We start from the raw sequence: 13,072 nt of genomic DNA, 5'->3' as shown, positions 1-13,072 counted from the left end.
CAGCCCCTGAGCTGAATCAGGGAAGGAGTAGGAGTCTCCGTCGTCAGGATGCTCCGTTTTGCCGGCAGCCTGGGGGTTTCCCGACAGCGTGGGGCTGCCCCACAATGGGAAACCCCATTGACCAGCCGGCATAACGCAGCATCCCGACGGCGTGCTGAACCAGAAATGTGGCGTGGCGGGACAGAGAATGCAGCCCCTAATCTCAGTGATGATATGGATAAGTAGTTAGAGTTCATGTTGGGGATGCCAATCACACCTCATATGAATGCTAACATAATTATAGAATGATTCAGAAGGAGACAATTAGGTCCATCTTGCTTGTATTGACTCTTAGATAGTGTTAACTCGTCTCATTCCTCCTGCTCTTTCCCTAAATTTCACCTTTCAAATTCTTTCGCAAACTTTATTTTTTAAAGTTAATGATTGAATCTGTTTCGACCTCCTTTTGAGGTGGCACATTCCAGATCACAACAAGCAAATCCTTCTCATCTCTCCTCTGCAATTTCTTTTCCAATTATGTCTGTGAATGGGATGTCCATCACTACCTTACGGTCAACCACCAGCATTGGTTGAGTAAATCGTAGGCGGTTTCATCAAATGACCTCCATCTTCCAATCGCTTCACCCCAATATGCCTCAGTCATTGGTTGCTTGACACAATCATAGTCTGGACACTTCCTTCAATTGGAAAGTTCACTGGCTCTTCCCTACCTTATTGGATGTTCACTAGGCTGATTCCTGAAAAGGGTTATCTTCAAGGAGAGGTTGAGCTGGTTGGACCAATACTCATTGAAGTTAAGAAGAATCCTGCAGAGGGCAGCAGAGCGGCGATGCTGATTGGCTGTTGCGGGCAATGATTTGCCTGAGGTGCAGTCACTGCGACTAGAAGGAGCTCTCAGTGAGGATAGACTGCAGGAACAAGTTCAAAGCTGCTGTCGGGGAGTGAGGAAATCAGGTAAGCTTTTTTTCCCCGTAATTGTCAAGTGGATAAATGGAAGGGATGGCAGAGAGGGCAGTGCAATGTTCCTCCTGCAGGATGTTCGAGATGAGGGACGCCCTCAGTGGCCCTGCTGAGTTCACCTGCGGGAAGTGCACCCATCTCCAGCTCCTCAGAAACTGCGTTAGGGAACTAGAGCTGGAGCTGGATGAACTGAGGATCATTCGGGAGGCAGAGTCGGTTATAGATAGAAGCTGCAGGGATGTGGTTACTCCTAAGAATGAAGGTAGCTGGGTGACGTTTAAAAGGAGGGGGAAGAAGCAGTCAGTGCAGGGATCCCCTGTGGTTGTTCCCATCAATAACAGATATACCGTTTTGGATACTGTTGGGGTGGGACAGGGGGGACGGGGGGGACGGGGGGGGGGACTACCAGAGGTAAGCCACGGTGACCAGGTCTCTGGCACTGAGTCTGTCCCTGTGGCTCAGAAGGGAAGAGGGGGAGCAGGAGAGCATTAGTTATTGGAGACTCTATAGTTAGAGGTACAGATAGGTGATTCTTTGGCAACGATAGAGGCTCATGGTTGATGTGTTGCCTCCCGGGTGCCAAGGTCCGTGACGTCTCTGATCATGTTTTCAGGTTCCTTAAGGGGGAGGGTGAACAGCCACATGTCATGGTAAACATCGGTACCAACGACATAGGGAGGAAAAGGGGCGGGGATGTAAAGCAGGAATTCAGGGAGCTAGGGTGGAAGTTGAGAGCCAGGACAAACAGTATTGTCATCTCTGGTTTGCTGCCAGGGCCACGTGCTAGCGAGGTGAGGAACAGGGAGAGAGTGCAGTTTAACACGTGGCTACAGGGATGGTGTCGGAGGGAGGGTTTCAGTTACTTGGATAATTGGAGCACATTCTGGGGAAGGAGGGACCGGTACAAACAGGATGGGTTACACCTGAACCAGAGAGGCACCAATATCCTGGGAGGGAAATTTGCTACAGCTCTTCGGGGGTTTTAAACTAATTTGGCAGGGGGATGGGGAACTGATTTGTAGTCCAGGAGATAGCGTTCCTGGGGTTCATGAAGTTGAGGGTAGTGCAGTACTGAGGAAGGTACCAAGGTCACAAGAGTGGACCTGTAGGCATGAAGGTGGTTTGAAGTGTGTCTACTTCAATGCAAGGAGCAGCAGGAATAAGGTTGGTGAGCTTGAAGCATGGACTGGTACTGGGGACTACGATACTGTGGCCATTACGGAGACGTGGATAGAACAGGGGCAGGAATGGTTGTTGGAGGTTCCGGGGTTTAGATGTTTCGTAAGATGAGGGAAGGTGGTAAAAGAGGTGGAGGAGTAGCTGTTAATCAAGGATAGTATAATGGCTGCAGAAAGGCAGTTTGATGAGGATCTGTCTACTGAGGTAGTGTAGGCTGAAGTTAGAAATAGGAAAGGAGCGGTCACTTTGTTAGGAGTTTTCTATAGGCCCCCAAACAGTAACAGAGATGTGGAGGAAAAGATTGCAGTGCAGATTTTGGATAGGAGCGGTAGTCACAGGGTAGTTGTCATGGGTGACTTTAACATTCCAAATATTGATTGGAACCACTATAATTCGAATAGTTTGGATGGGGCTGTTTTTATCCAATGTGTGCAGGAGGGTTTCTTCACACAATATGTGGATAGACCGACAAGAGGTGAGGCCACATTGGATTTGGTACTGGGTAATGAACCGGGCCAAGTGTTAGATTTGGTTGTGGGAGAGCACTTTGGAGATAGTGACCACAATTTGGTGACTTTCACTATAACAATGGAGAGGGATAGGAACATATCTCGCTTTTCTAATTGGAGGGCCGTGACCAGTGGTGTTCCACAGGGATCAGTGCTGGGACCTTTGCTGTTTTTAGTATACATAAATGATTTGGAGGAAAATGTAGCTGGTCTGATTAGTAAGTTTGCAGATGACACAAAGGTTGGTGGAATTGCGGATAGCGATGAGGACTGTCAGAGGATACAACAGGATTTAGATTGGTTGGAGACTTGGGCGGAGAGATGGCAGATGGAGTTTAATCCGGACAAATGTGAGGTAATGCATTTTGGAAGGTCTAATGCAGGTAGGGAATATACGGTGAATGGTAGAACCTGAAGAGTATTGAAAGTCAATGAGATCTAGGAGTACAGGTCCACAGGTCACTGAAAGGGGCAACACAGGTGGAGAAGGTAGTCAAGAAGGCATACGGCATGCTTGCCTTCATTGGCCGGGGCATTGAGTATAAGAATTGGCAAGTCATGTTGCAGCTGTATAGAACCTTAGTTAGGCCACACTTGGAGTATAGTGTTCAATTCTGGTCGCCACATTACCAGAAGGATGTGGAGGCTTTAGAGAGGGTGCAGAAGAGATTTACCAGAATGTTGCCTGGTATGGAGGGCATTAGCTATGAGGAGCGGTTGAATAAACTCGGTTTGTTCTCACTGGAACAAAGGAGGTTGAGGGGCGACCTGAAAGAGGTCTACAAAATTATGAGGGGCATAGACAGAGTGGATAGTCAGAGGCTTTTCCCTGGGGTAGAGGGGTCAATTACTAGGGGGCATAGGTTTAAGGCGAGAAGGGCAAGGTTTAGAGTAGATGTACGAGGCAAGTTTTTTACGCAGAGGGTAGTGGGTGCCTGGAACTCGCTACTGGTGGAGGTGGTGGAAGCAGGGACGATAGTGACAATTAAGGGGCATCTTGACAAATACATGAATAGGATGGGAATAGAGGGATATGGACCCAGGAAGTGTAGAAGATTGTAGTTTAGTCGGGCAGCATGGTCGGCACGGGCTTGGAGGGCCGAAGGGCCTGTTCCTGTGCTGTACATTTCTTTGTTCTTTGTTCTATATGGCAGGGCAAGGTTTATAACTGGGGGAAGGGTAATTATGATGTAATTAGGCAAGAACTGGGGAGCATAAGATGGAAACAGGAACTGTCAGGGATAGGCACAATTGAGATGTGGAGCTTGTTCAAGGAGCAAATACTGCGTATCCTTGATATGTATGTCCCTGTCAGGCAGGGAGGAAATGGTCGAGTGAGGGAATCATGGTTTACCAAAGAAGTTGAATGTCTTGTCAAGAGGAAGAAATTGGTTTATGTTAGGATGAGAAAACAAGGTTCAGTTAGGGCACTTGAGGGATACAAGATAGTTAGGAAGGAGCTCAAGAAAGGGCTTAGGAGAGCTAGGACGGGGCATGAAAAGTCCTTGGCGGGTAGGATCAAGGAAAACTCCAAGGCTTTTTACACTTATGTGAGGAATAAAGTAATGACCAGGGTGAGGGTAGGGCCGGTCAAGGACAGCAGTGGGAACGTGTGCATGGAGTCTGAAGATATAGGAGAGGCCCTAAATGAATACTTTTCTTCAGTGTTCACAAAGGAGAGGGGCCATGTTGTTGAGGAGGATAGTGCGATACAGGCTGGTAGGCTGGAGGAGGTAGATATTCGGAAGGAAGATGTGTTAGAAATTTTGAGAAGCCTGAGGATAGATAAGTCCCCTGGGCCTGATGGGATATATCCTAGGATTCTTTGGGAGGCGAGGGATGAGATTGCAGAGCCTCTGGCTTTGATCTTTATGTCCTCTCAGTTTTTTTACGAATAATGCCCGAAGACTGGAGAGAGGCGAATGTTGTCCCCTTGTTCAAGAAAGGGAATAGGTATAACCCTGGGAATTGTAGGCCGATTAGTCTCACTTCGGTCATCGGTAAATTATTGGAAAGGGACCTGAGGGATAGGATTTCTGATCATTTGGAAAGATACAGCTTAATCCAGGATAGTTAGCATGGATTTGTGAGGGGTAAGTCTTGCCCCACAAGTTTGATTGTATTCTTTGAGGAGGTAACTAAGTGCATAGATGAAGGTAGAGCAGTTGATGTCGTATACATGGATTTTAGTAAGGCGTTTGATAAGGTGCCATGGTCGACTCATGCAGAAAGTAAGGAGGCATGGCATAGAGGGAAATTTCGCCGATTGGATCAGTAACTGGATATCACATAGAAGACAGATGGTGGTGGTAGATGGTAAATTTTCATCCTGGAGCCAAATCACCAGCGGTGTACCACAGGGATCAGTGCTGGGTCCTCTGCTATTTGTGATTTTTATCAATGACTTGGATGATGGAGTTGAAGGTTGGGTGAGTAAATTTGCTGATGACACCAATATTGGTGGAGTAGTCGATAATGTGGAGGGCTGTTGTAGGCTGCAAAGAGACATTGATAGGATGCAGAGCTGGGCTGAAAAGTGGCAGATGGAGTATCACCTCACCCTGATAAGTGTGAGGTGATTCATTTTGGTAGGACAAATTTGAATGCGGATTACAGGGTTAACGGCAGGGTTCTGAAGAATGTGGAGGAGCAGAGAGATCTCGGAGTTCATGTCCATAGATCTCTGAAAGTTGCCACCCAAGTGGATCGAGCCGCGAAGAAAGCCTATAGTGTGTGAGCATTTATTAACAGGGGGATTGAGTTTAAGAGCCATGAAGTTATGCTGCAACTGTACAAGACCTTGGTTAGACCACTGTAGCCATCTGGGATGGCCACAGGGACGGTCGCAAAGCATAACAGGAAAAATGGACAATGCAAGGTTCAGGCAGGAATCCAGACGGTATCGAAACCCCAAATCGATTAGCATTTTGATGGCCCATCTCCGTCAGACAAAGAACTGATACTTGAGCGACCGACACAATCCCAGACATGTCGGTGCCACTCCCTGCACTCATGAAGTGTAAACAACACGGTCAATAACTGCTTAGGACACACCCAGCCATCAAGGCACCCGCCCCTTTATTGGTTTGAATCGAACACAGTGATCAAAAATTACCCAATTAGTGGGGTCCAAACTGAAGGACCGCCCAAAAGAGCGCGAAAACCCCCAAGGATAAAAAGAGAGACCACCATGTGTTCGGCCTCTCTTGGACCTGGCTCTCCGGCAATGTCTACTTGGTGGCAGCACCACCAGAAGCAAGTTCAAGTTCAACGCCCGCTACCAGACAAATGAGCCCAGCTGAGCAGCAGTTAGCTCTCCAGACCCGATAGACCCAGACTGGAACAATGGCCCTGTTCCTCTGACCTCAGCCGGCTGTTCAGCTGAAGTTAAGTACAGGTTGTCATAGTTGATAGGTGTAATTTAACGAGTAGTGTTTATGTTGCATGATTAATTGTGTGTGTAAATAAAGTACCCTTGATCTTGGACTAACTAACTGGTGTTTGGCTCTTTGGTCGATACCCAGTTGAACCTTGTGGTGGTATCATTTGATACCTGGGGACTCTGAGCAATATAATATTGATATCTAAAGAAAGAAGGGCTACCTCACTGACCGCCGTATTTACAGTAGGTAAAAAAGGCAACACCAAATTTGGAGTATTGTGTGCCGTTCTGTTCACCTCATTCTAGGAAGGATGTGGAAGCATTGGAAAGGGTGCAAAGGAGATTTACCAGGATGTTGCCTGGATTGGTGGGTGGGTCTTATGAGGAAAGGTTGAGGGAGCTACGGCTTTTCTCATTGGAGCGAAGGAGGATGAGAGGTGACTAATTGAGGTGTATAAGATGATGAGAGGGATAGATAGAGTGGTCGTTCAGCGGCTTTTTCCTCGGGTGGATGTAGCTGTTACAAGGGGGCATAACTATATGGTTCCTGGTGGAATATATAGGCGGGATGTCAGAGGTAGGTTCTTTAATCGGAGAGTGGTTGGGGCGTGGAACGCACTCCCAGCTATGGTAGTGGAGTCGGACACTTTAGGAACTTTCAAGCGGTTATTGGATAGGCATATGGAGTGCACTAGAATGATTGGGAGTAGGTTGATTTGATCTTAGTTTCAGACTAGTTCGGCACAACATCATACTGTGCTGTACAGTTCTATGTTCTATGTTCTATAATCCGAGGTGATATAATTGAAGCATGTAAGTTTTGGAAGGGGTATGGTATTGTAAAACAAACTGTATTATTACAGTAGAGGAGGTGATGGACGTATTAAAATGTGTGAAGGTGGATGAATCTCCTGGTCCTGACCAGGTGTATCCAAGAACACTGCGTGAGGGTGAAGAACAAATTGCGGGGGCCCTGGCTGAGATATTTGCAAAATTGTTAGCCACGGGTGAGGTACCAGAAGACTGGAGGGTAGCAAATGTTGTGCACTTATTTAAGAAGGGCTGCAAAGAAAAATCTGGGAAGTTTAAGCCTAACATCTGTGGTGGGTAAGTTACTCGAGAGGATTCTGAGAGATAAGGTACAAGCATTTGGGAAGACAAGGTTTGATTAGGTGTAATCAGCATGGCTTTGTGCATGGGAGATCATGCCTTACAAATTTGTTAGAGTTCTTTTATGAAGTGACCAGGAAGGTTGATGAGGGCAGGGTGGTACACATAGTCTATATGGACTTCAGTAAGGCATTTGATAAAGTTCCACATGGTAGGCTGCTCTGGAAGGTTAGATCACATGGAATCCAGGAAGAGCTGGCAAATTGGATATACAATTGGCTTGGAGGTCGGAAGCAGAGGGTAATGGTGAAAGGATGCTTTTTGGACTGGAGGCCTGTGACTAGTGGTGTGCCTCAGGGGTCAGTGCTGGGCCCATTGCTGCTTGTTATCTATATCAATGATTTACATGGGAATGTACAAGGCATGATCAGTAAGTTTGCAGATGACACTAAAATAGGTGGTATTGTAGACAGTGAGAAAGGTGAGCAACAATTGAAGCAGGATCTTGATCAGCTGGGGTAGTGGGCCGAGAATGGCAAATGGAGTTCAAAGCAGATAAGTGTGAGATGTTGCATTTTGGAAAGTCAAATCAAGGTAGGATTCACGGTGAATGGTAGGACCTTAGGGAGTATCGTGGAACTGAGGGACCTTGGAGTTCGGGTGCACGGTTCTCCACCTTTAGGTGGAGTCACAAGTAGATAGGACAGTGAAGAAGACTTTTGGCATGCTGGCCTACATCAGTCAGGGCATTGAGTATAGAAGTTGGAAAGTTATGTTGCTATTCTGTGCATAGCCTGCACATTCTCCCCGTGTCTGCGTGGGTTTCCTCCGAGTGCCCCGGTTTCCTCCCACAGTCCAAAGATGTGCAGATTAGGTGGATTGGCCATGCCCTTAATGTTCAAAAAGGTGGGGTGGGGTTACTAGGTTATGGGGATAGGGTGGAGGTGTGGGCTTGGGTAGGATGCTCTTTCCAAGGGCCAGTACAGACTCGATTGGCCAAATGGTCTCCTTCTCCACTGCAAATTCTATGATTCTATGAATTGTACAGGACCTTGGTGAGGCCGCACCTGAAATATTGGGTTCCATTTTGATCACCTTGCTACAGGAAAGATGTTATTAAGTTGAAGAGTGTACAGAAGAGATTTACAAGGATGTTGCCAGGACTCAAGGGACTGAGTTATAGGGAGAGATTGGAGAGGCTAGGATTTTTTTCTTTGGAGCGTGGGAGTCTGAGGGGTGAATTTATAGAGGTGTATAAGATCATGAGATGCATGGACGGGGTGAATATACTCAGTCTTTTTCCCAGGGTTTAGGAATCACGAACTAGAGGGCAAACGTTTAAGTTAAGAGGGGAAAGAATTAATGGGAACCCGAGGAGTAACGTTTTTACACAGAGGGTGATACGTATGTGGAATAAGCTACCAGAGGAAGTGGTTGAGGCAGGGACATTGACAACATTTAAAAGGCATTTGGACAGATGCATGGATTGGAAAGGTTTAGAGGGATATGAGCAAAATTCAGGCAAATGGGGTTAGCTTAGATGGGCATTTTGGTTGGCATGGACCAGTTTGGGCCGAAGGTCCTGTCTCTGTGTTGTAGATTCTATGATTTCAATGAACTATGTTTCAACCTTAGTTTATAAGTCAATGAGTTCCTATTCCTTCTTGGGCAAATCCTGTTGTTGTGTTATGTACTCTGGGATAACACAGGCTGCAACTGGATGCAGCTTTCACCAAAAGATACTCCAGACCTTGAAGTTAGTTCAATCTGATTTATTGAACCAGTAGCACAGTTCTCTATGGGTTCAACTCGCTGCTAACCTAAGTGTGGTTACTCTGTCTGACTGAACCAGACTAGCTCTTAGCCATGTGCTGGAGGTGTGATACTGTACATACACGCTGATTCACTCTGTAGACGTTCATCAATGGAAAGAGGCGGAGTGTGAGTGTCTCGTGCCTTTTATAGTGAGATACCACCCCTGAGTATTCTGCCTGCTCATTGGTCATGTCCTGTTCTCTGTGTTCATTAGCTGCCTGTCTGTGCCTGTCTGTCAACACAGTTTTGTGAAGGGTAGATCGTGCCTCACAAACCTTATTGAGTTCTTTGAGTAGGTGTCCAAACAGGTGGATGGGGGTAAAGCAGTTGATGTGGTGTATAGCACCATATTTCAGTAAAGCGTTTGATAAGGTTCCCACGGTAGGCTACTGCAGAAAATACGGATGCATGGGATTCAGGGTGATTTAGCAGTTTGGATCAGAAATTGGCTAGCTGGAAGAAGACAAAGGGTGGTAGTTGATGGGAAATGTTCAGACTGGAGTCCAGTTACTAGTGGTGTACCACAAGGATCTGTTTTGTGGCCATTGCTGTTTGTCATTTTTATAAATGACCTGGAGGAGGTGAGTAAATTTGCAGATGACACTGAAGTCGGTGGAATTGTGGACAGTGCGGAAGGATGTTACAAGTTACAGAGGGACATAGGTAAGCTGCAGCGCTGGGCTGAGAGGTGGAAAATGGAGTTTAATGCAGAAAAGTGTGAGGTGATTCATTTTGGAAGGAATAACAAGAAGACAGAGTATTGGGCTAATGGTAAGATTCTTGGCAGTGTGGATGAGCAGAGAGATCTCGGTGTCCATGTACATAGATCCCTGAAAGTTGCCACTCAGGTTGAGAGGGTTGTTAAGAAGGCATACGGTGTGTTAGCTTTTTTTGGAAGAGGGATTGAGTTTCTGAACCATGAGGTCCTGTTGCAGCTGTACAAAACTCTGGTGCGGCCGCATTTGGAGTATTGCGTGCAATTCTGGTTGCCGCATTATAGGAAGGATGTGGAAGCATTGGAAAGGGTGCAGAGGAGATTTACCAAAATGTTGCCTGGTATGGAGGGAAGATCGTATGAGGAAAGGCTGAGGGACTTGAGGATGTTTTTGTTAGAGAGAAGAAGGTTAAGAGGTGACTTAATTGAGGCATACAAGATGATCAGAGGATTGGATAGGGTGGACAGTGAGAGCCTTTTTCCTCGGATGGTGATGTCTAGCACGAGGGGACATAGCTTTAAATTGAGGGGAGATAGATATAAGACAGATGTCAGAGGTAGGTTCTTTACTCCGAGAGTAGTAAGGGCGTGGAATGCCCTGCCTGCAACAGTAGTGGACTCGCCAACACTAAAGGCATTCAAATGTTCATTGGATAGACATATGGACGATAAGGGAATAGTGTAGATGGGCTTTAGAGTGGTTTCACAGGTCGGCGCAACATCGAGGGCGAAGGGCCTGTATTGCGCTGTAATGTTCCATGTTCTGTGTATACCATTATCTGCATGTCTGCATATCATGACATCTCCCCTTTTTAAAAAAATGTTTTGTTGGCACATGGGAACGTACTTACATGTGGTGGCATTTATTAACATATTTACAAGCGGTGGCATATATGAACATATTTACATGTGAAGACAGCTGTGTAATGTGAGAAAACAGAACATAGCAAACAAAACAAATGTTCATAAGTCCAGTCTCTGGGGCTTGCGTCAGATCCTTGTCGACCGCCGGAGAGGTGGTGGTGGGAACGACGGCGCCTTGACAGGCGGGCTGGAAGCCTGACTGATGGTCTCGTAGTTCGAGGTATCAGGAGGTGGCAAAACAACGGACGGAAATGGAGAAGACAGCAGTTGCAGGCAGGTAACTTTGCTCAGTGCCCGTATGTTTCGACGCACAACAGAACCATCAGCCATACGTACAACATACGAGCGGGGCGCACCCTTTCGAACAACGATAGCTGGAGCAGACCAGCCACCATCCGGTATCTTGATCCTGACAGTATCTGCTGGGGATAACACGGGCAAATCGATGGCATGAGCATCATGGCCCTGCTTTTGCTGGTTTCGGAGCTGCTGCACCTTCTGCAGCACCGGGAGGTGATCCAGGTTGGTCAAGTGTATGGCTGGAAGTGTCGTCCGCAGGTCCCTGTTCATCAGAAGTTGAGCCGGTGACATGCCAGTGGACAGTGGGGTCGCCCTGTACGCAAGCAGCATGAGGTAGATGTCAGAAGCAGAATCCGCGGCCTTGCAGATGAGCTGTTTCACAATGTGCACCTTTTTTTTCAACCTTCCCGTTGGACTGCGGATAGTGTGGGCTGGAAGTGACATGTTTGAAATGGTATGACTTGGCAAACATAGACCACTTGTGGTTGTTGAAGCACGGGCCATTGTCACTCATGACAGTGAGTGGGATACCATGTCTGGAGAACGTCTCCTTACGGGACTTGATGACGGTCCGAGATGTGAGGTCTGAGAGCTTCACAACTTCAGGGTAATTGGAGAAATAGTCAATAATCAACACGTAGTCACGACCATTCGCACGAAAGTGGTCGATGCCAACTTTGGACCACGGGGAGGTCTCGATTTCACGCTGCTGGAGCCTCTCCTTGCATTGCGCTGGCTGGAAGCGTTGACAGGTCGCACAGTTGAGGACCATGTTCGAGATGTCCTGGCTAATAACGGGCCAGTAGACAGCCTGCTTGGCTCTGCGTCTGCACTTCTCGATGCCCAGGTGTCCCTCATGGATTTGGCGGAGCACCAAGCTCTGGAGACTGAATGGAATAACAATCCGGTCCAGCTTGAGGAGGATACCATCAATCTCCGTCAGGTCGTCCTTTACATTGTACAATTGAAGGCCTGCCAGCCATTGGCAAGGTGGTGCATGACAAGCTGCACGAGGGGGTCTTTGGCTGTCTCCTCGCGGATACGAACCACCTTCCATCAGACGCCGGGAGGGTGCTAGCACACAGCTGCATCTGTGATTCAATCTGCCGGATGATTTCCAGTGATTCACTTGGCAATGTGATGGGGCGGGACAGTGCATCAGCGATGATGAGCTCCTTGCCAGGCATGTACACTAAGTCAAAGTCATACCTTTTGAGTTTCAGGAGGATGCGCTGCAACCGAGGCGTCATGTCGTTCAGGTCCTTGTGGATAATCTTGACCAGAGGCCTATGATCCGTCTCGACAGTGAATGTTGGCAGGCCGTAGACGTAGTTGTGAAACTTGAGAATGCCAGTGAGAAGGCCCAGGCATTCCTTCTCTATTTGTTCATACCTTGTTTCGGTGGGCGTCATGGCCCTCGATGCTTAGGCTACCGGTGCCCAGGATGAAGTGTCATCGCGTTGAAGCAGCACTGCACCGATACCATTCAGGCTCGCATCTATTGAGATCTTCGTCTCCCTGTCTGGATCGAAAAATGCCAAGATGGGTGCAGTGGTGAGCTTGGCATTCAGCTCCAACCACTCTGCCAGATGTGCTGCCTTTCACACAAAGGCAGTGGACTTTTTCACCAGGTGTCGTATGGCCGTGGTGTGTGAGGCCAGGTTTGGGATGAACTTGCCCAGAAAATTAACCATGCCCAGGAAGCGCAGCACCGCCTTCTTGTCTTCAGGGACCTTCATGGCTACGATGGCCTTGACCTTGTCTGTGTCTGGGCGCACACCCTGCTGAGAGATCTGGTCACCTAGGAACTTGAGTGTCGACAAGCCAAAGCAACATTTGGACCTGTTCAGCTACAGGCCATTGCATGGACACGGCGGAATACCTGCTGGAGACGGGAACCATGCTCTTCAGGGGTAGTGGACGATATGATGATGTCGTCCACGTACACACAAACCCCTTCAATGCCCGCCATCATCTGCTCCATGATGCGATGGAATATCTCCGATGTCGAGACAATGCCAAACGGCATGCGATTATAGCAGTGCCTGCCAAACGGTGTGTTGGAGGTGCAGAGATGGACTCATCCAGCTGGATTTGCCAAAATCCATGTGACGCGTCTAACTTGGTGATAAAACGTGCATGTACCATCTCATTGGTGAGTTCCTCCCGCTTTGGGATGGGGTAGTGTTCACGCATTATATTCTTATTGAGATCCTTGGGATCAATGCAGATGCGTAG

At 47.6% G+C, this 13,072-nt stretch overlaps 1 protein-coding gene across 1 annotated transcript in view; it reads left to right on the top strand.

Moving 5' to 3' along the window:
* The first annotated feature begins 10,785 nt into the window (after positions 1-10,785).
* Positions 10,786-13,072, top strand: part of LOC140418096 (uncharacterized) — a 77,264-nt gene continuing 74,977 nt past the window's right edge. Inside the window, 1 exon segment of the mRNA XM_072501517.1 lies at positions 10,786-10,811. Coding sequence (XP_072357618.1) covers positions 10,786-10,811 — 26 coding nt within the window.

The sequence above is a fragment of the Scyliorhinus torazame genome, chromosome 5, assembly GCF_047496885.1.
Source record: "Scyliorhinus torazame isolate Kashiwa2021f chromosome 5, sScyTor2.1, whole genome shotgun sequence".
Lineage (NCBI taxonomy): Eukaryota > Metazoa > Chordata > Chondrichthyes > Carcharhiniformes > Scyliorhinidae > Scyliorhinus > Scyliorhinus torazame.
The sequence above is the reverse complement of the archived record's forward strand: the minus strand, read 5'-3'. Positions and strand labels throughout refer to the sequence as shown.